Raw genomic sequence first — 23,556 nt, forward strand, 5'->3', positions numbered from 1 at the left:
TACAGCAAATACCATCTCTATTTAAATAATAATACAGTCAATCTTATACCAATAGATCAATACATTGATGATCAATGTGAGGATGCCTGAGAAGCTGCTTACCTGGTGGGAGTTGTGTGCGATCAGGTTCAGAGTGAATGGGGGAGCCATGTCCTTCATGGCTTTTATAGCCATCCCCAGCCACAGCCTGATTTACAGACAACACCACCAATGTACAGACAGTCATAAATGTCAAACATCTATGAAAAACAACATGTCTTTCAAAGCAGGCTGTGTTATATGTCCACACTTTGTGAGTGTTTTTTTATTTATTTATCAAAGGAGCACTCATGTGTGGACATATAACAAGCTTCTGCTTAGAAAAACACCTTTTAACCTTTTTAGTATTTCACTGTCACAACATGGGTCATCATATTGTGATGTGCTCATCAAAATGTAAATCACACCATTAATGATGAGTCAGTGGATATGATGGTCTGTTCAGTAACACTGGCAGACTGCTGGTATAATGAGGTATAACTTGTTCTAAGCATGTATGTGTCACGCCCTGGCTCTGGGGACTCTTATATGTTGAGCCAGGGTGTGGATGTTCTATGTGTTATTTTCTATGTTTCGTTCTAGTTCGTGTTTTCTATGTTGGCCAGGGTGGTTCCAATCAGAGGCAGCTGATTCTCGTTGTCTCTGATTGGGACAACATATTTAGGCAGCCGGTTGGCACTAGTTTATTGTGGGATCTTGTTCTGTAAGGTTTGTTTTGGTGTTTAACCTAGGACTTCACGTATCGTTTGTTGTTTTGATCGTGTGTTAAGTACGTTAATTGAATAAAGTATGTACGCTTACCACGCTGCGCCTTGGTCCTCATCTATCGACGATCGTGACAGAATGAGCCTTTAATAATGGCGTATGAAATGTTAAAAAGCATTTTTTTAAATTATGTCGCTCTATGCATGAATGAACATTTCAAGTGACTCTAAATGGCTATTGGAAATGAATACCTACACCCTTAAAAAGTGCTATCTAGAACATAAAATGGTGCTTTGGCTGTCCCCATAGGAAAACCCTTTTTGGTTCCAGGTAGAGACCCCAAAACAGGTAGAGACCCCAAAATGATTCTACCTGGAACCAAAAAGGGTTCTATCTCGACCCAAAAAGGGTTCTGCCATGGCAACAACCAAATAACCCTTTTGGAACACTTTTTTCTGAGTGTATAGGCTGCATGTGTAGAATACGAATATTGAACTTGAAGTTATTTTGAAAGAAGGCCTATATATTCCAAGCTGTTTTCTTTATTTTCTATATTCATTCACATTTATATTAGGCTCCGTGCATTTTGTGCACATCATGTAGACCAGACCAATTATATTACTATGGACCAGACAACCTAATAATAGTCCCGCCGCGATCGCCCCTGGATACCAAATGCGCGTTCCCTCTCTGCTCGCGCGGCCGTAACTGCCATGGCATACGCCACAATAACATTTCGGACCAGTAGGCACGGCGCTTGCATACAATGAAACACAGGTGAAGGCTGGCAGTGGAACTCTAGCCTGTGGTGCCTGCCATTTAGACCGAGAGATGGGTAGATGACGACCAAGAGCAATGGAGTCGAGAGCCCGTTGATACCATGAATGACAGGTATCACAAGGCGGCCCGGGATGGCTACCTGGACCTGCTGAAAGAGGCTACGCGGAAGGACTTGAACGCGCCCGATGAAGATGGCATGACACCGACGTTATGGGCCGCTTATCATGGCAACTTGGAGGCTCTGCGACTTATCGTGGGAAGAGGGTAAGTAGCCTTTTATGAACTGAATGTTGTATTCCTTTTGCTCAACTCGTGCAGTAGCTAAGGATACAGTGTCCATATCTCGTGCGGTTAATAATATTGTGGTTGGTAGACGTTGGAGGAGTAATGCGCAATCTTATCATGGAGAGATAAGATAGGTAAAGTTCCCTCTATAGCCAACCTATATTAGCTAGCCTGCCCCTTTATGCAGTGCTCTGGGAATTGTATGTATCTTCTCCTAGGTAACGCAACACCTCTGCAAGAATTAGGTCCTGTCTAGTAAGGTCTGTAGCATTAGGTCAGGGCTAGTATTAAAGGTCTGTAACATTAGGTCAGGGCTAGTATTAAAGGTCTGTAACATTAGGTCAGGGCTAGTATTAAAGGTCTGTAGCATTAGGTCAGGGCTAATATTAAAGGTCTGTAGCATTAGGTCAGGGCTAGTATTAAAGGTCTGTAGCATTAGGTCAGGGCTAGTATTAAAGGTCTGTAGCGTTAGGTCAGGTCTGTAACATTAGGTCAGGGCTAGTATTAAAGGTCTGTAGCATTAGGTCAGGGCTAGTAACATTAGGTCAGGGCTAGTATTAAAGGTCTGTAACATTAGGTCAGGGCTAGTATTAAAGGTCTGTAGCATTAGGTCAGGGCTAGTATTAAAGGTCTGTAGCATTAGGTCAGGTCTGTAACATTAGGTCAGGGCTAGTATTAAAGGTCTGTAGCATTAGGTCAGGGCTAGTATTAAAGGTCTGTAGCATTAGGTCAGGTCTGTAGCATTAGGTCAGGGCTAGTATTAAAGGTCTGTAGCATTAGGTCAGGTCTGTAACATTAGGTCAGGGCTAGTATTAAAGGCCTGTAACATTAGGTCAGGGCTAGTATTAAAGGCCTGTAACATTAGGTCAGGGCTAGTATTAAAGGTCTGTAGCATTAGGTCAGGGCTAGTATTAAAGGTCTGTAGCATTAGGTCAGGGCTAGTATTAAAGGTCTGTAGCATTAGGTCAGGGCTAGTATTAAAGGTCTGTAGCATTAGGTCAGGGCTAGTATTAAAGGTCTGTAGCATTAGGTCAGGTCTGTAGCATTAGGTCAGGGCTAGTATTAAAGGTCTGTAGCATTAGGTCAGGTCTGTAGCATTAGGTCAGGGCTAGTATTAAAGGTCTGTAGCATTAGGTCAGGTCTGTAGCATTAGGTCAGGGCTAGTATTAAAGGTCTGTAGCATTAGGTCAGGGCTAGTATTAAAGGTCTGTAGCATTAGGTCAGGTCTGTAACATTAGGTCAGGGCTAGTATTAAAGATATGTAGCATTAGGTCAGGGCTAGTAACATTAGGTCAGGGCTAGTATTAAAGGTCTGTAGCATTAGGTCAGGGCTAGTATTAAAGGTCTGTGGCATTAGGTCAGGGCTAGGATTAAAGGTCTGTGGCATTAGGTCAGGGCTAGTATTAAAGGTCTGTAGCATTAGGTCAGGTCTGTAACATTAGGTCAGGGCTAGTATTAAAGGTCTGTAGCATTAGGTCAGGGCTAGTAACATTAGGTCAGGGCTAGTATTAAAGGTCTGTAACATTAGGTCAGGGCTAGTATTAAAGGTCTGTAGCATTGGGTCAGGTCTGTAGCATTAGGTCAGGGCTAGTATTAAAGGTCTGTAGCATTAGGTCAGGGCTAGTATTAAAGGTCTGTAGCATTAGGTCAGGGCTAGTATTAAAGGTCTGTAGCATTAGGTCAGGGCTAGTATTAAAGATCCGAGAGATGGGTAGATGACGACCAAGAGCAATGGAGTCGAGAGCCCGTTGATACCATGAATGACAGGTATCACAAGGCGGCCCGGGATGGCTACCTGGACCTGCTGAAAGAGGCTACGCGGAAGGACTTGAACGCGCCCGATGAAGATGGCATGACACCGACGTTATGGGCCGCTTATCATGGCAACTTGGAGGCTCTGCGACTTATCGTGGGAAGAGGGTAAGTAGCCTTTTATGAACTGAATGTTGTATTCCTTTTGCTCAACTCGTGCAGTAGCTAAGGATACAGTGTCCATATCTCGTGCGGTTAATAATATTGTGGTTGGTAGACGTTGGAGGAGTAATGCGCAATCTTATCATGGAGAGATAAGATAGGTAAAGTTCCCTCTATAGCCAACCTATATTAGCTAGCCTGCCCCTTTATGCAGTGCTCTGGGAATTGTATGTATCTTCTCCTAGGTAACGCAACACCTCTGCAAGAATTAGGTCCTGTCTAGTAAGGTCTGTAGAATTAGGTAAGGTCTGTAGAATTAGGTCAGGGCTAGTATTAAAGGTCTGTAGTATTAGGTCAGGGCTTGTATTAAAGGTCTGTAACATTAGGTCAGGGCTAGTATTAAAGGTCTGTAGCATTAGGTCAGGGCTAATATTAAAGGTCTGTAACATTAGGTCAGGGCTAGTATTAAAGGTCTGTAGCATTAGGTCAGGGCTAGTATTAAAGGTCTGTAGCATTAGGTCAGGGCTAGTATTAAAGGTCTGTAGCATTAGGTCAGGGCTAGTATTAAAGGTCTGTAGCATTAGGTCAGGGCTAGTATTAAAGGTCTGTAGCGTTAGGTCAGGTCTGTAACATTAGGTCAGGGCTAGTATTAAAGGTCTGTAGCATTAGGTCAGGGCTAGTAACATTAGGTCAGGGCTAGTATTAAAGGTCTGTAGCATTAGGTCAGGGCTAGTATTAAAGGTCTGTAGCATTAGGTCAGGGCTAGTATTAAAGGTCTGTAGCGTTAGGTCAGGTCTGTAACATTAGGTCAGGGCTAGTATTAAAGGTCTGTAGCATTAGGTCAGGGCTAGTAACATTAGGTCAGGGCTAGTATTAAAGGTCTGTAACATTAGGTCAGGGCTAGTATTAAAGGTCTGTAGCATTGGGTCAGGTCTGTAGCATTAGGTCAGGGCTAGTATTAAAGGTCTGTAGCATTAGGTCAGGGCTAGTATTAAAGGTCTGTAACATTAGGTCAGGGCTAGTATTAAAGGTCTGTAGCATTAGGTCAGGGCTAGTATTAAAGGTCTGTAACATTAGGTCAGGGCTAGTATTAAAGGTCTGTAGCATTAGGTCAGGTCTGTAGCATTAGGTCAGGGCTAGTATTAAAGGTCTGTAGCATTAGGTCAGGTCTGTAGCATTAGGTCAGGGCTAGTATTAAAGGTCTGTAGCCTTAGGTCAGGTCTGTAGCATTAGGTCAGGGCTAGTATTAAAGGTCTGTAGCCTTAGGTCAGGTCTGTAACATTAGGTCAGGGCTAGTATTAAAGGTCTGTAGCATTAGGTCAGGGCTAGTAACATTAGGTCAGGGCTAGTATTAAAGGTCTGTAGCATTAGGTCAGGGCTAGTAACATTAGGTCAGGGCTAGTATTAAAGGTCTGTAACATTAGGTCAGGGCTAGTATTAAAGGTCTGTAGCATTAGGTCAGGTCTGTAGCATTAGGTCAGGGCTAGTATTAAAGGTCTGTAGCATTAGGTCAGGTCTGTAGCATTAGGTCAGGGCTAGTATTAAAGGTCTGTAGCATTAGGTCAGGGCTAGTATTAAAGGTCTGTAGTATTAGGTCAGGTCTGTAACATTAGGTCAGGGCTAGTATTAAAGATCTGTAGCATTAGGTCAGGGCTAGTAACATTATGTCAGGGCTAGTATTAAATGTCTGTAGCATTAGGTCAGGTCTGTAACATTAGGTCAGGGCTAGTATTAAAGGTCTGTGGCATTAGGTTAGGGCTAGTATTAAAGGTCTGTAGCATTAGGTCAGGGCTAGTATTAAAGGTCTGTAGCATTAGGTCAGGGCTAGTATTAAAGGTCTGTAGCATTAGGTCAGGGCTAGTATTAAAGATCCGAGAGATGGGTAGATGACGACCAAGAGCAATGGAGTCGAGAGCCCGTTGATACCATGAATGACAGGTATCACAAGGCGGCCCGGGATGGCTACCTGGACCTGCTGAAAGAGGCTACGCGGAAGGACTTGAACGCGCCCGATGAAGATGGCATGACACCGACGTTATGGGCCGCTTATCATGGCAACTTGGAGGCTCTGCGACTTATCGTGGGAAGAGGGTAAGTAGCCTTTTATGAACTGAATGTTGTATTCCTTTTGCTCAACTCGTGCAGTAGCTAAGGATACAGTGTCCATATCTCGTGCGGTTAATAATATTGTGGTTGGTAGACGTTGGAGGAGTAATGCGCAATCTTATCATGGAGAGATAAGATAGGTAAAGTTCCCTCTATAGCCAACCTATATTAGCTAGCCTGCCCCTTTATGCAGTGCTCTGGGAATTGTATGTATCTTCTCCTAGGTAACGCAACACCTCTGCAAGAATTAGGTCCTGTCTAGTAAGGTCTGTAGAATTAGGTAAGGTCTGTAGAATTAGGTCAGGGCTAGTATTAAAGGTCTGTAATATTAGGTCAGGGCTTGTATTAAAGGTCTGTAACATTAGGTCAGGGCTAGTATTAAAGGTCTGTAGCATTAGGTCAGGGCTAATATTAAAGGTCTGTAACATTAGGTCAGGGCTAGTATTAAAGGTCTGTAGCATTAGGTCAGGGCTAGTATTAAAGGTCTGTAGCATTAGGTCAGGGCTAGTATTAAAGGTCTGTAGCATTAGGTCAGGGCTAGTATTAAAGGTCTGTAGCATTAGGTCAGGGCTAGTATTAAAGGTCTGTAGCGTTAGGTCAGGTCTGTAACATTAGGTCAGGGCTAGTATTAAAGGTCTGTAGCATTAGGTCAGGGCTAGTAACATTAGGTCAGGGCTAGTATTAAAGGTCTGTAGCATTAGGTCAGGGCTAGTATTAAAGGTCTGTAGCATTAGGTCAGGGCTAGTATTAAAGGTCTGTAGCGTTAGGTCAGGTCTGTAACATTAGGTCAGGGCTAGTATTAAAGGTCTGTAGCATTAGGTCAGGGCTAGTAACATTAGGTCAGGGCTAGTATTAAAGGTCTGTAACATTAGGTCAGGGCTAGTATTAAAGGTCTGTAGCATTGGGTCAGGTCTGTAGCATTAGGTCAGGGCTAGTATTAAAGGTCTGTAGCATTAGGTCAGGGCTAGTATTAAAGGTCTGTAACATTAGGTCAGGGCTAGTATTAAAGGTCTGTAGCATTAGGTCAGGGCTAGTATTAAAGGTCTGTAACATTAGGTCAGGGCTAGTATTAAAGGTCTGTAGCATTAGGTCAGGTCTGTAGCATTAGGTCAGGGCTAGTATTAAAGGTCTGTAGCATTAGGTCAGGTCTGTAGCATTAGGTCAGGGCTAGTATTAAAGGTCTGTAGCCTTAGGTCAGGTCTGTAGCATTAGGTCAGGGCTAGTATTAAAGGTCTGTAGCCTTAGGTCAGGTCTGTAACATTAGGTCAGGGCTAGTATTAAAGGTCTGTAGCATTAGGTCAGGGCTAGTAACATTAGGTCAGGGCTAGTATTAAAGGTCTGTAGCATTAGGTCAGGGCTAGTAACATTAGGTCAGGGCTAGTATTAAAGGTCTGTAACATTAGGTCAGGGCTAGTATTAAAGGTCTGTAGCATTAGGTCAGGTCTGTAGCATTAGGTCAGGGCTAGTATTAAAGGTCTGTAGCATTAGGTCAGGTCTGTAGCATTAGGTCAGGGCTAGTATTAAAGGTCTGTAGCATTAGGTCAGGGCTAGTATTAAAGGTCTGTAGTATTAGGTCAGGTCTGTAACATTAGGTCAGGGCTAGTATTAAAGATCTGTAGCATTAGGTCAGGGCTAGTAACATTATGTCAGGGCTAGTATTAAATGTCTGTAGCATTAGGTCAGGTCTGTAACATTAGGTCAGGGCTAGTATTAAAGGTCTGTGGCATTAGGTTAGGGCTAGTATTAAAGGTCTGTAGCATTAGGTCAGGTCTGTAACATTAGGTCAGGGCTAGTATTAAAGGTCTGTAGCATTAGGTCAGGGCTAGTAACATTAGGTCAGGGCTAGTATTAAAGGTCTGTAACATTAGGTCAGGGCTAGTATTAAAGGTCTGTAACATTAGGTCAGGGCTAGTATTAAAGGTCTGTAACATTAGGTCAGGGCTAGTATTAAAGGTCTGTAGCATTAGGTCAGGTCTGTAGCATTAGGTCAGGGCTAGTATTAAAGGTCTGTAGCATTAGGTCAGGGCTAGTATTAAAGGTCTGTAACATTAGGTCAGGGCTAGTATTAAAGGTCTGTAGCATTAGGTCAGGGCTAGTATTAAAGGTCTGTGGCATTAGGTCAGGGCTAGTATTAAAGGTCTGTAGCATTAGGTCAGGTCTGTAGCATTAGGTCAGGGCTAGTATTAAAGGTCTGTAGCATTAGGTCAGGTCTGTAGCATTAGGTCAGGGCTAGTATTAAAGGTCTGTAGCATTAGGTCAGGGCTAGTATTAAAGGTCTGTAGCATTAGGTCAGGTCTGTAACATTAGGTCAGGGCTAGTAACATTAGGTCAGGGCTAGTATTAAAGGTCTGTAGCATTAGGTCAGGGCTAGTAACATTAGGTCAGGGCTAGTATTAAACGTCTGTAACATTAGGTCAGGGCTAGTATTAAAGGTCTGTAGCATTAGGTCAGGTCTGTAGCATTAGGTCAGGGCTAGTATTAAAGGTCTGTAGCATTAGGTCAGGTCTGTAGCATTAGGTCAGGGCTAGTATTAAAGGTCTGTAGCATTAGGTCAGGGCTAGTATTAAAGGTCTGTAGTATTAGGTCAGGGCTAGTATTAAAGATCTGTAGCATTAGGTCAGGGCTAGTAACATTATGTCAGGGCTAGTATTAAATGTCTGTAGCATTAGGTCAGGTCTGTAACATTAGGTCAGGGCTAGTATTAAAGGTCTGTGGCATTAGGTTAGGGCTAGTATTAAAGGTCTGTAGCATTAGGTCAGGTCTGTAACATTAGGTCAGGGCTAGTATTAAAGGTCTGTAGCATTAGGTCAGGGCTAGTAACATTAGGTCAGGGCTAGTATTAAAGGTCTGTAACATTAGGTCAGGGCTAGTATTAAAGGTCTGTAGCATTAGGTCAGGTCTGTAGCATTAGGTCAGGGCTAGTATTAAAGGTCTGTAGCATTAGGTCAGGGCTAGTATTAAAGGTCTGTAACATTAGGTCAGGGCTAGTATTAAAGGTCTGTAGCATTAGGTCAGGGCTAGTATTAAAGGTCTGTAGCATTAGGTCAGGGCTAGTATTAAAGGTCTGTGGCATTAGGTCAGGGCTAGTATTAAAGGTCTGTAGCATTAGGTCAGGTCTGTAGCATTAGGTCAGGGCTAGTATTAAAGGTCTGTAGCATTAGGTCAGGTCTGTAGCATTAGGTCAGGGCTAGTATTAAAGGTCTGTAACATTAGGTCAGGGCTAGTATTAAAGGTCTGTAGCATTAGGTCAGGGCTAGTATTAAAGGTCTGTAGCATTAGGTCAGGGCTAGTATTAAAGGTCTGTAGCATTAGGTCAGGGCTAGTATTAAAGGTCTGTAGCATTAGGTCAGGTCTGTAACATTAGGTCAGGGCTAGTATTAAAGGTCTGTAGCATTAGGTCAGGGCTAGTAACATTAGGTCAGGGCTAGTATTAAAGGTCTGTAGCATTAGGTCCGGGCTAGTAACATTAGGTCAGGGCTAGTATTAAAGGTCTGTAGCATTAGGTCAGGTCTGTAACATTAGGTCAGGGCTAGTATTAAAGGTCTGTAGCATTAGGTCAGGTCTGTAGCATTAGGTCAGGGCTAGTATTAAAGGTCTGTAGCATTAGGTCAGGGCTAGTATTAAAGATCTGTAGCATTAGGTCAGGGCTAGTAACATTAGGTCAGGGCTAGTATTAAAGGTCTGTAGCATTAGGTCAGGTCTGTAACATTAGGTCAGGGCTAGTATTAAAGGTCTGTAGCATTAGGTCAGGTCTGTAACATTAGGTCAGGGCTAGTATTAAAGGTCTGTAGCATTAGGTCAGGGCTAGTAACATTAGGTCAGGGCTAGTATTAAAGGTCTGTAACATTAGGTCAGGGCTAGTATTAAAGGTCTGTAGCATTAGGTCAGGTCTGTAGCATTAGGTCAGGGCTAGTATTAAAGGTCTGTAGCATTAGGTCAGGGCTAGTATTAAAGGTCTGTAACATTAGGTCAGGGCTAGTATTAAAGGTCTGTAGCATTAGGTCAGGGCTAGTATTAAAGGTCTGTAACATTAGGTCAGGGCTAGTATTAAAGGTCTGTAGCATTAGGTCAGGTCTGTAGCATTAGGTCAGGGCTAGTATTAAAGGTCTGTAGCATTAGGTCAGGTCTGTAGCATTAGGTCAGGGCTAGTATTAAAGGTCTGTAGCATTAGGTCAGGGCTAGTATTAAAGGTCTGTAGCATTAGGTCAGGTCTGTAACATTAGGTCAGGGCTAGTAACATTAGGTCAGGGCTAGTATTAAAGGTCTGTAGCATTAGGTTAGGGCTGGTATTAAAGGTCTGTAGCATTAGGTCAGGTCTGTAACATTAGGTCAGGGCTAGTATTAAAGGTCTGTAACATTAGGTCAGGGCTAGTATTAAAGGTCTGTAGCATTAGGTCAGGTCTGTAGCATTAGGTCAGGGCTAGTATTAAAGGTCTGTAGCATTAGGTCAGGGCTAGTATTAAAGGTCTGTAGCATTAGGTCAGGTCTGTAGCATTAGGTCAGGGCTAGTATTAAAGGTCTGTAGCATTAGGTCAGGTCTGTAGCATTAGGTCAGGGCTAGTATTAAAGGTCTGTAGCATTAGGTCAGGGCTAGTATTAAAGGTCTGTAGCATTAGGTCAGGGCTAGTCAGGTCTGTAGCATTAGGTCAGGGCTAGTATTAAAGGTCTGTAGCATTAGGTCAGGTCTGTAGCATTAGGTCAGGGCTAGTATTAAAGGTCTGTAGCATTAGGTCAGGTCTGTAGCATTAGGTCAGGGCTAGTATTAAAGGTCTGTAGCATTAGGTCAGGTCTGTAGCATTAGGTCAGGGCTAGTATTAAAGGTCTGTAGCATTAGGTCAGGGCTAGTATTAAAGGTCTGTAGCATTAGGTCAGGTCTGTAGCATTAGGTCAGGTCTGTAGCATTAGGTCAGGTCTGTAGCATTAGGTCAGGGCTAGTCATGTCTGTAGCAAGGTGCAGCACCAGTAGCTCTAGAGGCATGTGCCATAATAACACATGAAAGAGGAGAGCATAGCCCACTGACTGATAGGCCCTTTTCACGATGACGTCATCTAACTTCCGCCTTTCCGCGTAGCAGGTTAACTTCACTTCCGTTCGCCCGTAACCTGAGACTTCTCAACGAAAATACAACTGTTGACCACTAACTAGCAAGCTAGCTACTTGAAGAAATTCCAAAAGGTACGTTTAAGTTAAATTAGTAAAGTTAAGAGTAATAATGTTTACGTATATGCAATGGTTTGTAACTTGCTAACGTTATTGTTAATTCATAATTGTTCACTGCCTTAGTTACTTAAAAGTGGGCTAACGTTAGCTAACAACAACTTAGTACCAGATACCGATAACGTTAAAAGGTAGCGTTACATTGCTGCCTGGCTGTAATGTAACAAGTTTACTTAGCTAGCTATCTAACCCTTTGTTAGGCAGTCAGTTTATTCATGAATGTATAGTAACTCACCTATTCAAATACTGTTGTGCATGATAGCTAGATAAATATTGATTCCTGGTCAAAGCTGAATGTTAATTTAGCTGTTTCTTTTCTCCCGGTGTCTGTATCGCAACAGTATCCCATCCAACACCGAAGCATGGCACAATCTTCGAGAAGATGCTATTGCAGTGTACCATTTTGTTCAAACAACAAACAGAAATTCCCGTATCTGAGTTTTCACGATTTCCCTGTTGATGGAGAAATACGTGCCCGTTGGGTGAGGGCGATCAGGAGAGATGAGGGACCAAGTTTTAAGATTCTTCGTGGGAGCACCTTTGTTTGCAGTCAGCACTTTCCCCCTGAGGATAGATACACATCGGCCAGTGGACGGATCCGTATTAAACAGGGATCAGTGCCGTCTAGATTCCACTGGAATGATTGGGGTAAGGATAGGTAGACAGCGTTAAACGTAATACTACTGTAATCCAATAATATATTACTTGTACAAAATGTTTAATAATTTAATCCTGATGCAATATAGCTGCTACATTTTGTCATTTTAGGGACTGAAAAGTGATTACCAAAATGTATCATGACAAGCATATGGTTAATTTCACACATATAGGAGGCGGCTCACAAGCTCGGGAGTCAGTTTACCAGCGAGCAAGAAAGCGTCTTGGTGTTGCTGTCCTGGATGATTCTGATCATGAGATGCCTGACAGCACAGAGGGTGCTTTGCCTGCAGTGACAAACGATCACGACTATGCCTGCCGTCCTTCTCCTGGTTAGTATTACAAATAAGAGTAACCATGTATCTGTTTGTGAAAGGGACTGGGTGAACTCCATAATGATGTGCTACTAGCTAAGCGTTCCTAAGCGACACCGGATGTAAACATAACCTGCATCGCGGCAGAACGGAAGTTGTCTGACGTCACGTGAAAAGGGCCTATTCAGGATGCAGGATAAATAAAGTAACAGTAGCCTACTGACTGATTCAGGATGCAGGATAAATAAAGTAACAGTAGCCCACTGACTGATTCAGGATGCAGGATAAATAAAGTAACAGTAGCCTACTGGTCTTTAGTTTGTTCTTTGTCTGTGGCAGGTTAGCCATGCCCATAATGCCTAAGTGGTGGTCAGTGAGGATTTATTGAAGTTATGTATGTTTGTTCCATTTGAATGAACTGTTTTGGCTAGGGGGAAACATGAAGTAAAAGGTCACCACCACCACCACACTGACCACACTAATAGTGTACACTGTAGAGAGGACTACCTACTGTGAACACTTTCTGTAGTTTTATTGGACAGCATATATCTTCTGTGTTTTTGGATATCATAGAATAGAATATCATATAATAGAATAGAATACCATATAATAGAATAGAATAGAATATCATAGAATAGAATAGAATACCATAGAATAGAATAGAATACCATATAATAGAATAGAATATCATAGAATAGAATATCATATAATAGAATAGAATATCATAGAATAGAATATCATAGAATAGAGTAGAATACCATATCATAGAATATCATAGAATAGAATAGAATATCATAGAATAGAATATCATAGAATAGAATAGAAAATAATAGATCTATTGTCCATTTGGTTAGAACAAGAATTGCCTTCTCCCACAATACCCCCAGACATATATTGACTGGGTCAGCCATGAGGATATACCCTAGCTGTGTAGACCAGTTTAATCATGAACCTTTCAATTGATAGACTATTAACTTAGTAGGTTAGATTGTTCCAGACTTTGTGCCATTTAAAGTCAAATAGGGTACTGCTAGGGGTCCCGGAGGCAGCGGTTCAATCCCCCGTTCTACCACTCACTCTGTACACTACTGTATCACTCATCTCATATTCTGTTCTATACCCGTCAATAAAACTGCAAAATACCCTAAAATAAATATCATATTGGATCTGATAAATGTTTTGTTGACGTGATTGATTTGGCCTCGCCCTACTTTCTTTGTGGAGGGACTACTGGCTCCAACAATAGACTAACCAATGAGCAAGCTACTGCTTAGTTATTACATCATTGTTTTTCAATTAACCATAAAAGTGTCATAAAACTCTAATCATATCCTAGCAACATAAATGTTTGCCAAAAAAGGAAGCCTACCATGATCAGTTAAGGCTGTTGTATCCCCTCCACAGCTTAACATTGCTTCTTGAAATAACATCAGAACATCAGAGAGGGTGAGATTAGAATTCTAGATTTAGAATGTTACTTTACTGGTTATTGTGCAGGTCAGAGTTATGTGATGCAATAATGGACAACTCATCACACGTCATCTTCATGCTATTTTTTCTTTCAGTAAAAATGTGTAAAGAGTAATGCGTTTTTATAAACAGACAATGTCACTTAGTTTCATTATTCCCATTTATGCAATTTGTCAGTAGCTATAAAATTCATTCAGATCATTTTACATTTACATTTTAGTAATTTAGCAGACGCTCTTATCCAGAGCAACTTACAGTTAGTGAGTGCATGCATTTTTTTCTTATTATAATTTTTTACATACTGGCCCCCCATGGGAATCGAACCCACAAACCTGGCGTTGCAAACGCCATGCTCTACCAACTGAGCTACACGGATCATACATTCTATTCAGGATAGAAAATGAATAAATCACATTTTGGACAATCAGTGCAAATGACCAGTGGCCATTGAGCCTGTTTAGATACAGTCTATCTAGATACAGTCTAAAATTATAAAGATTTTTTTGCTCAGCCTTATCAATGGTGCCAATAATTTGGGACCTGACAATGTTCGATTTAGATTAGGAAGCACCCGTACAATGGGGTACAGAAAGCTCTCTTCAGTGTGTTTCTGGCTGACCTGGTTTCCCTTCCTGTCCAGAGAAAGAGGCCCATTAGCAAAGTGGTTAATTGGCAAAAGTTTGGGGGATTCTCTCTCTCTCTCTCTCTCTCTCTCTCTCTCTCTCTCTCTTCATAAATGTGTATGCACCTAATATGGGGCGGGAGAGGGGGGTCCTGTTTGGGTGTTTAAGACAGCAGCTTTCACACATACCTTGTGTTGGGGGGGAGATTGTAACGGCAGTGGACACATAGAGAACTAAGTATCCCACCACAAAGTAGTATACGTGGTTGGGGGTAGGGTGAGGATCGTATTTATACGATCAAGCATCAGAGCAATAGGCTGGTGAGGGCCTCCATACTCCCAGCTGGGGTTTCGGACCATCATATTGCCATGGCTCAGTTCTCTGTTTCACCAGGGCCCTGTCAGGTGTCCTATTGGAAATTCAATGTAAAGCTCTTACAAGATGCCACCTTTTGCTCAAGCTTCCAAGGCTTTTGGGAGAGGTGGGGACAGCAGAAGGGGGAGTTTGAGGCTCTCAGTCAGTGATGGGACGTAGGGAATGCCCAAATTCTGCTGTTCTGTCAGCAGTATACAGCTTTCTCCTCTTCAGAGTCCAGGAGAGTACTGGGGGAGCTTGAGCGGTTCATAAGTGAGGTGGTCAATGGTCTGCCTGTGGACTTTTATACAAAGTTCATTGGACAGGACTTGTTTTGTATGTTGCATGAGTGCATCGGGGGAGTTGCAACTAAGCTGTTGGTGGGCGGCTTGAGTAACCTAAAGAACTGGAGGCCTGTAGCATTGCTCTGTGGGGACTATAAGGTCTTTGCCAAGGTCCTCGCTAACAGACTGAAGTCCCACCTGGACTATATTGTAAACAAGGACCAAACGTACTGTGTACCAGGATGCTCAATTACAGACAATATGTTCATAATCAGAGACATACTGGACCTGTTGAGGCTTTCGAATGTGAACTTTGGACTGGTTTCCTTAGAAAGCCTTTGATAGGCTGGACCATGAATATTTGTTCAATTTGTTGTCTGCTTTTGGTTGTGGGGAGAATTTTGTGGCCTGTGTAATAATGTATGCTGGGGCTTCATGTATGGTCAAGGAGGGCGGGGGGGTGGGGCTCAGTTGGCCAGTCTGGGTAGGGCGGGGCATTCGCCAGGGATGTCCTCTATCGGGGCAGCTATGCACCCTTGCTATTGAGCCACTTCTGAGCCTGCTACGCAGGAGGCTGTGGGGAGTGTGTGTGCCTGACAGAGTTGGGGACAGGTATAGCAGAGTCAGCATACGCTGATGACGTCTCAGAGATAGTTAGAGATGAGCTACTGGGTCTGGAGTCTAGTTTCAGAGTGTACGAGGGGGGCGTCTTCGGTTAAGGTAAATTGGGGCAAGAGTGAGTCTCTGTTATGTGGGGCATGGAGAGACAGGGCACCTCCGCAGCTTCCAGGGTGGTTGCAGTTGGGCTGTGAAGGGCTCAATATTCTTGGGGTTATCTGGGCGTGGAGGTGTGGGTCAGGAAGAACTGTGATGGAGTATCACAAGTGGTGGTGTCGAAGCCGGGCGAAATGGAGGTGGCTCCTCTCCCACGTGTCATACAGAGGGAGGGTGCTGATCATCACCAACTTGGCGTCATCCTCCCTATGACATAAATTGGCCGTTATCAATACCCCCGGCGGTCTGCTTGTGGACCTGCAGTGCAAGCTGGTGGATTTGTTCTGGTCGGGGCATCACTGGCTGAGAGTGGCGGTGCTGTACCTGCCTGTCCAGGAGGGGGGACAAGGCCTGGTGGACCTGGAGAGCAGGGTGGCAGCATTCTCAGAGACTACTTTACCACACTGATGTTGGCTGGAGGGAACTAGCATGTGCTCTGTTGAGGAGGGCTGGCAAATTTGAGGTGATGTGGTGTTTTTAATGTAATGAGGATGTCTGATTAAAGTAAGACAAAAGTAAATTCCCACGGTATATAGCTTATAAAACATTTACTACATGAAATGTGTACTGTACCTATCTCACACTGATTATGATAAACACAATTCTAACACCATGAAAAGTGTGAGTGACATTTGGTACTAAAAATACTTTCATTGTCACCATAGTTTCTCACAACACCAGTGACTACTAGACAGCAGCACTCTTGAGATCCAGGGAGATAATTTCAATGATGTCTGACAACTTTATTGGGTCTGCAGCTGAAATACAGGCCTGGCAGATTTATAGTGGATTTATATTGGATAGCAAAACAGTAGCAAACAGCAATACAGGAGGGAGCAACAATCTGTCATTCTATGATGTAACAACTAGCATAGTCAGGACACTGAGGACTGGAATCCTTTTTAATTACATTCCATTCTTATAATTTTTTTATGTGAACAAGGGTTATCACGTGTTATTATTGGGTTATGACCTCCAGTAAAGGTGCCCAGAGAAGAGTGAGGGGTGTAACATTATGTAATGTCTAACAACTATAGCTGTAATTGCATAAAAGCCATTATGTATCATCAAATAGCTGGTCCTCTGTAGCTCAGTTGGTAGAGCATGGCGTGTGTTTCCATGCAATGATAGTGGGTTCAATTCCTGGGACCACCCGTATGTAAAATGTATGCACGCATGACTGTGAGTCGCTTTGGATAAAAGTGTCTGGTAATTGGCATATATTATATAATAGCACTGATATTTTGATTTATTCGAGATCCATCTGCCCAGAGGCCCGGTCATTTGTGGCACAGTCCTTTAGGTGCTTGACCCTTCGAGTCCCCTTTGCAGATACATTTGCACCCCAAAACATTGACCAGGAGAGTGGACGAAAAAGGAGCCCCAACAGACACTAAAGTTGGCTGATAATCCTAAAAAAAATGTGAAGGACTCTTGTAACAAAAACTTTAAACTGTGATACATATTCTTATTAGAACAGAAACCAAACAAATGCTAAGAGCACGCATTCGTATTTTGACCTATCTGTCTGTTGACGTATCCTCAAGTAATGGAAAAGGGCTGAATACGCCCTACCTGGCCCTAACCCTACCTAACCCTAACCCTACCTGACCCTAACCCTACCTGATGCTAAACCTAACCCTAACCCTACCTGATCCTAACCCTAACCCTACCCTACCTATACAAGTAGAATATCAAATCAAATTGTATTTGCCACATGCACTGAATACAACAGGTGTAGACCTTACAGTGAAATGCTTACTTACAAGCCCTTAACCATCAATGCAGTTTTAAGAAAAATAAGTGTTAAGTAAAAAATAGATAAATAAAAAATAATTAAAGAGCAGCAGTAAAATAGAATAACAGTAGGGAGGCTATATACAGGGGGTACCGGTACATAGTCAATGTGCGGGGGCACAGGTTAGTCGAGGTAATTGAGGTAATATGTACATGTAGGTAGAGTTAAAGTGACTATGCATAGATAATAAACAGAGAGTAGCAGCAACGTAAAAGAGGGGGTGGGGTGGGGTGGGGTGGGGGGGCAATGCAAATAGTCCAGGTAGCCATGATTAGCTGTTCAGGAGTCTTATGGCCTGGGGGTAGAATCTGTTAAGAAGCCTTTTGGACCTAGACTTGGCGCTCCGGTACCGCTTGCCGTGCGGTAGCAGAGAGAACAGTCTATGACTAGGGTGGCTGGAGTGTTTGACAATTTTTAGGGCCTTCCTCTGACACCGCCTGGTATAGAGGTCCTGGATGGCAGGAAGGTTGGCCCCAGTGATGTACTGGGCCGTAGGCACTACCCTCTGTAGTGCCTTGCGGTCGGAGGCAGAGCAGTTGCCATACCAGGCGGTGACGCAACCAGTCAGGATGCTCTCGATAGTGCAGCTGTAGAACGTTTTGAGGATCTGAGGACCCATGCCAAATCTTTTCAGTCTCCTGAGGGGGAATAGGCTTTGTCGTGCCCTATTCACGACTGTCTTGGTGTGTTTGGACCATGATAGTTTGTTGGTGATGTGGACACCAAGGAACTTGAAGCTCTCAACCTGTTCCACTACAGCCCCATTGATGACAATACGGGCATGCTCAGTCCTCTTTTTCTTCCTGTAGTCCACAATCATCTCCTTTGTCTTGATCACGTTGAGGGAGAGGTTGTTATCCTGGCACCACATGGCTAGGTCTCTGACCTCCCTATAGGCTGTCTCATCGTTGTCTGTGATCAGGCCTACCTCTGTTGTGTCGTCTGCAAACTTAGTGATAGTGCTGGAGTCGTGTCTGGCCATGCAGTCATGGGTGAACAGGGAGAACAGGAATGGACTGAGCAAGCACCCCTGAGGGGCCCCCGTGTTGAGGATCAGCGTGGCAGATGTGTTGTTACCTACCCTTACCACCTGGGGCGGCCCATCAGGAAGTCCAGGATCCAGTTGCAGAGGGATGTGTTTAGTCCCAGGGTCCTTAGCTTAGTGATGAGCTTTGAGGGCACTATAGTGTTGAATGCTGAGCTGTAGTCAATTAATAGCATTCTCACATAGGTGTTCCTCTTGTCCAGGTGGGAAAGGGCAGTGTGGAGTGCAATAGAGATTGCATCAACTGTGGATCTGTTGGGGCGGTATGCAAATTAAAGTGGGTCTAGGGTTTCTGGGATAATGGTATTGATGTGAGCCATGAACAGCCTTTCAAAGCACTTCATGGCTACAGACGTGAGTGCTACAGGCCGGTAGTCATTAAGGCAGGTTATCTTAGTGTTCTTGGGCACAGGGACTATGGTGGTCTGCTTGAAACATGTTTGTATTACAGACTCAGTCAGGGACATGTTGAAAATGTCAGTGAATACACTTGCCAGTTGGTCAGCGCATGCTCTGAGTACATGTCCTGGTAATCCGTCTGGCCCTGCAGCCTTGTGAATGTTGACCTGCTTAAAAGTCTTACTCACATGGGCTACGGAGAGCGTGATCACATAGTCATCCGAAAAGCTGATGCTCTCATGCATGCTTCAGTGTTGTTTGCCTCGAAGCGAGCATAGAAGTAATTTAGCTTGTCGGGTAGGCTCGTGTCACTGGGCTTCCCTTTGTAGTCTGTAATAGTTTGCAAGCCCTGCCACATCCAAAGAGCGTTGGAACCAGTGTAACCCTACCTAACCCTACCTGACCCTAACTATACCTGACCCTAACCCTACCTGACCCTAACCCTACCTGACCCTAACCCTACCTGACCCTAACTATACCTGACCCTAACCCTACCTGGCCCTAACCCTACCCCTACCTGACCTTAACCCTACCTACCTGTACAGTAGAATAGGCAGGTCAGATCAGTTCAAGGATGTAGTAGAGACCAATATCAAGTATATTTGTTTAATTGTTCTCTATTATTCTGTATACATCTGTGACACTTCACTTCCTAGAAGATTTAGACTGTGACCTCTCAGTTCCTAGAAGATTTAGACTGTGACCTCTCAGTTCCTAGAAGATTTAGACTGTGACCTCTCAGTTCCTAGAAGATTTAGACCGCGACCTCTCAGTTACTAGAAGATTTAGACTGCGACCCCTCAGTTCCTAGAATATGTAGACTGTGACCCCTCAGTTCCTATAAGAATTAACTGTGACCCCTCAGTTCATAAAGTATTTAGACTGTGACCCCTCAGTTCCTATAAGATTTAGACTGTGACCCCTCAGTTCATAAAGTATTTAGACTGTGACCCCTCAGTTCCTAGAGGATTTAGACTGAGACCCCTCAGTTACTAGAAGATTTAGGCTGTGACCCCTCAGTTTCTAGAAGATTTAGACTGTGACCCCTCAGTTTCTAGAAGATTTAGACTGTGACCCCTCAGTTTCTAGAAGATTTAGACTGTGACCCCTTAGTTCCTAGATTTAGACTGTGACCACTCAGTTCCTAGAAGATTTAGACTGTGACCCCTCAGTTTCTAGAAGATTTAGACTGTGACCCCTCAGTTACTAGAAGATTTAGACTGTGACCCCTCAGATCCTAGAATATTCCCTTTGTAGTCTGTAATAGTTTGCAAGCCCTGCCACATCCAACGAGCGTCGGAACCGGTGTAACCCTACCTAACCCTGACCCTAACCCTACCAGACCCTAAACCTACCTGACCCTAACCCTACCCCTACCCCTACCTGACCTTAACCCTACCTACCTGTACAGTAGAATAGGCAGGTCAGATCAGTTCAAGGATGTAGTAGAGACCAATATAAAGTATATTTGTTAATTGTTCTCTATTATTCTGTATACATCTGTGACCCCTCAGTTCCTAGAATATTTAGACTGTGACACTTCAGTTCCTAGAAGATTTAGACTGTGACCCCTCAGTTCCTATAAGAATTAACTGTGACCCCTCAGTTCATAAAGTATTTAGACTGTGACCCCTCAGTTCCTATAAGATTTAGACCGCGACCTCTCAGTTCCTAGAAGATTTAGACTGTGACCTCTCAGTTCCTAGAAGATTTAGACTGCGACCCCTCAGTTCCTAGAGTATGTAGACTGTGACCCCTCAGTTCCTATAAGAATTAACTGTGACCCCTCAGTTCATAAAGTATTTAGACTGTTACCCCTCAGTTCCTAGAGGATTTAGACTGTGACCCCTCAGTTACTAGAAGATTTAGACTGTGACCCCTCAGTTTCTAGAAGATGTAGACTGTGACCCCTCAGTTCCTATAAGAATTAGACTGTGACCCCTCAGTTCATAAAATATTTAGACTGTGACCCCTCAGTTCCTAGAGGATTTAGACTGAGACCCCTCAGTTACTAGAATATTTAGACTGTGACCCCTCAGTTTCTAGAAGATTTAGACTATGACCCCTCAGTTCCTAGAGGATTTACACCTTGACCCCTCAGTTACTAGAAGATTTCCACTGTGACCCCTCAGTTACTAGAAGATTTAGACTGTGACCCCTCAGTTTCTAGAAGATTTAGACTGTGACCCCTCAGTTTCTAGAAGATTTAGACTGTGACCCCTCAGTTCCTAGATTTAGACTGTGACCACTCAGTTCCTAGAAGATTTAGACTCTGACCCCTCAGTTTCTAGAAGATTTAGACTGTGACCCCTCAGTTTCTAGAAGATTTAGACTGTGACCCCTCAGATCCTAGAAGATTCCCTTTGTAGTCTGTAATAGTTTGCAAGCCCTGCCACATCCAACGAGCGTCGGAACCGGTGTAACCCTACCTAACCCTGACCCTAACCCTACCAGACCCTAAACCTAACCCTACCTAACCCTACCTGGCCCTAACTATACCTGACCCTAACCCTACCTGACCCTAACCATACCCCTATCATAGGCTAACATAATGTAAGCTGGAAATACCCTACTGGATCACTGAATTTCCTCATATGATATTAATCATTACACACCATACAGATGTGCAGGTTCAAAAGTGACTTTTCAAAATGCCTGTGTTGCAATCTAACAATAACCTAGCCTATGTAATGAAATAAATCGGTGACATTTCAGAAATGTTCTCATGACGGTGTAGTTACAGTGGGGAGAACAAGTATTTGATACACTGCCGATTTTTGCAGGTTTTCCTACTTACAAAGCATGTAGAGGTCTGTAATTGTTATCATAGGTACACTTCAACTGTGAGAGACGGAATCTAAAACAAAAATCCAGAAAATCACATTGTATGATTTTTAAGTAATTAATTTGCATTTTATTGCATGACATAAGTATTTGATCACCTACCAACCAGTAAGAATTCCGGCTCTCACAGACCTGTTCGTTTTTCTTTAAAAAGCCCTCCTGTTCTCCACTCATTACCTGTATTAACTGCACCTGTTTGAACTCGTTACCTGTATAAAAGACACCTGTCCACACACTCAATCAAACAGACTCCAACCTCTCCACAATGGCCAAGACCAGAGAGCTGTGTAAGGACATCAGGGATAAAATTGTAGACCTGCACAAGGCTGGGATGGGCTACAGGACAATAGGCAAGCAGCTTGGTGAGAAGGCAACAACTGTTGGCGCAATTATTAGAAAATGGAAGAAGTTCAAGATGACGGTCAATCACCCTCGGTCTGGGGCTCCATGTAAGATCTCACCTCGTGGGGCATCAATGATCATGAGGAAGGTGAGGGATCAGCCCAGAACTACACGGCAGGACCTGGTCAATGACCTGAAGAGAGCTGGGACCACAGTCTCAAAGAAAACCATTAGTAACACACTACGCCGTTATGGATTAAAATCCTGCAGCGCACGCAAGGTCCCCCTGCTCAAGCCAGTGCATGTCCAGGCCCGTCTGAAGTTTGCCAATGACCATCTGGATGATCCAAAGGAGGAATGGGAGAAGGTAATGTGGTCTGATGAGACAAAAATAGAGCTTTTTGGTCTAAACTCCACTCGCCGTGTTTGGAGGAAGAAGAAGGATGAGTACAACCCCAAGAACACCATCCCAACCGTGAAGCATGGAGGTGGAAACATCATTCTTTGGGGATGCTTTTCTGCAAAGGGGACAGGATGACTGCACTGTATTGATGGGAGGATGGATGGGGCCATGTATCGCGAGATCTTGGCCAACAACCTCCTTCCCTCAGTAAGAGCATTGAAGATGGGTCGTGGCTGGGTCTTCCAGCATGACAACGACCCGAAACACACAGCCAGGGCAAGAGTTATATACTAGCACGGAGCGCGGTGGTCGGGAGAGGTTGTGTTTTCTCTAGCAGGAGGTAAGCTTGGCTTCTTATATGATGTTGAGTAAAGCTTAAACCATGTATTTAGATTGTAGGTAGGTATTGTAGTCAGGTATTATAGGTAGTTTACTTAGGTAGTTATTGTAGGTTATTGTAGGTTATTGTAGGTAATTATTGTAGGTAAGTATTGTATTCGGCGGACCCCGGCGAAGCACGAGTGCTAGCTAACCCACTACTTGGACCAACAAAGCTAGCTAGCTAGCAGGTAGCTACTGGTAACTTTTAGCAACTGTGGTTAGTTGTTTCCAATGTTATTTCACGCTTAAGAGTACCTGTAATTGAGCCAGCTAGCTACCTACCATTCAGCTGTTTTTCTAACCTCATTATCCGAGGCATTAACGTTAGGTGGTTGGTAGCTGCTGTACTTAATTACAGCTACTGAATTGCAGTCTGCCACCCAGTTAGCTGGCGTTGGGTAAGTTTGGCTTTATACATAGCTTGGGCTTTGTCGAGTAAGGCTTAAACTATGTATTTAGATTGTAGTTAGGTATTATAGGTAGGCATCGTGGGCTGTATATTATTAGGTATTATAGGTAGGCATCGTGGGCTGTTGTGGGTAGTTGTTGTATGTAGTTATTGTAGGTTACTTTTGTATTCGGCGGTGCCGGGTGTAGCACGAAGCTAGCTAGCTAACTCACCTCCTGGACTAGCTGGCTAGTAGCTATTAGCAACGGTAGCAACTAAATTAAATATCTTTTTAGCCAGCTACATTCGTTCGCAGCGACGCCGTTTTTCAAACAAAGTCAACACAGCAGCCATTGCTAGCTAGCCAACACTACCAGCTGGCTGTACTGTGGTAGCTAAATACAATATCTTTGTGCTAGCTAGCCAACGTTTA

The 23,556-nt window shown here is 43.6% G+C and overlaps 2 protein-coding genes across 4 annotated transcripts in view; one reads left to right on the plus strand and one right to left on the minus strand.

Annotated features, from left to right (window-relative positions):
- LOC311103358 (proton channel OTOP2-like) overlaps nucleotides 1–23,556 on the minus strand; it is a gene marked incomplete at both ends in the record, with an annotated part of 51,522 nt that overhangs the window by 6,917 nt on the left and 21,049 nt on the right. The gene's annotated exons all lie outside the window — the stretch shown is intronic.
- LOC311103359 (pre-mRNA splicing regulator USH1G-like) overlaps nucleotides 1,625–23,556 on the plus strand; it is a gene marked incomplete at both ends in the record, with an annotated part of 45,897 nt that continues 23,965 nt past the window's right edge. For 2 of the 3 annotated variants that reach the window (XM_084144917.1, XM_084144916.1), the window contains one exon: nucleotides 1,625–1,788. In XM_084144917.1, the coding sequence (XP_084001043.1) occupies nucleotides 1,625–1,788 (164 nt within the window). Of the gene's footprint in view, nucleotides 1,789–5,650; nucleotides 5,815–23,556 lie in introns of those variants that run through there. The other variant, XM_084144918.1, reaches the window with a different exon arrangement.

Source organism: Coregonus lavaretus, assembly GCF_964263955.1.
Source record: "Coregonus lavaretus genome assembly, chromosome: 28".
NCBI lineage: Eukaryota > Metazoa > Chordata > Actinopteri > Salmoniformes > Salmonidae > Coregonus > Coregonus lavaretus.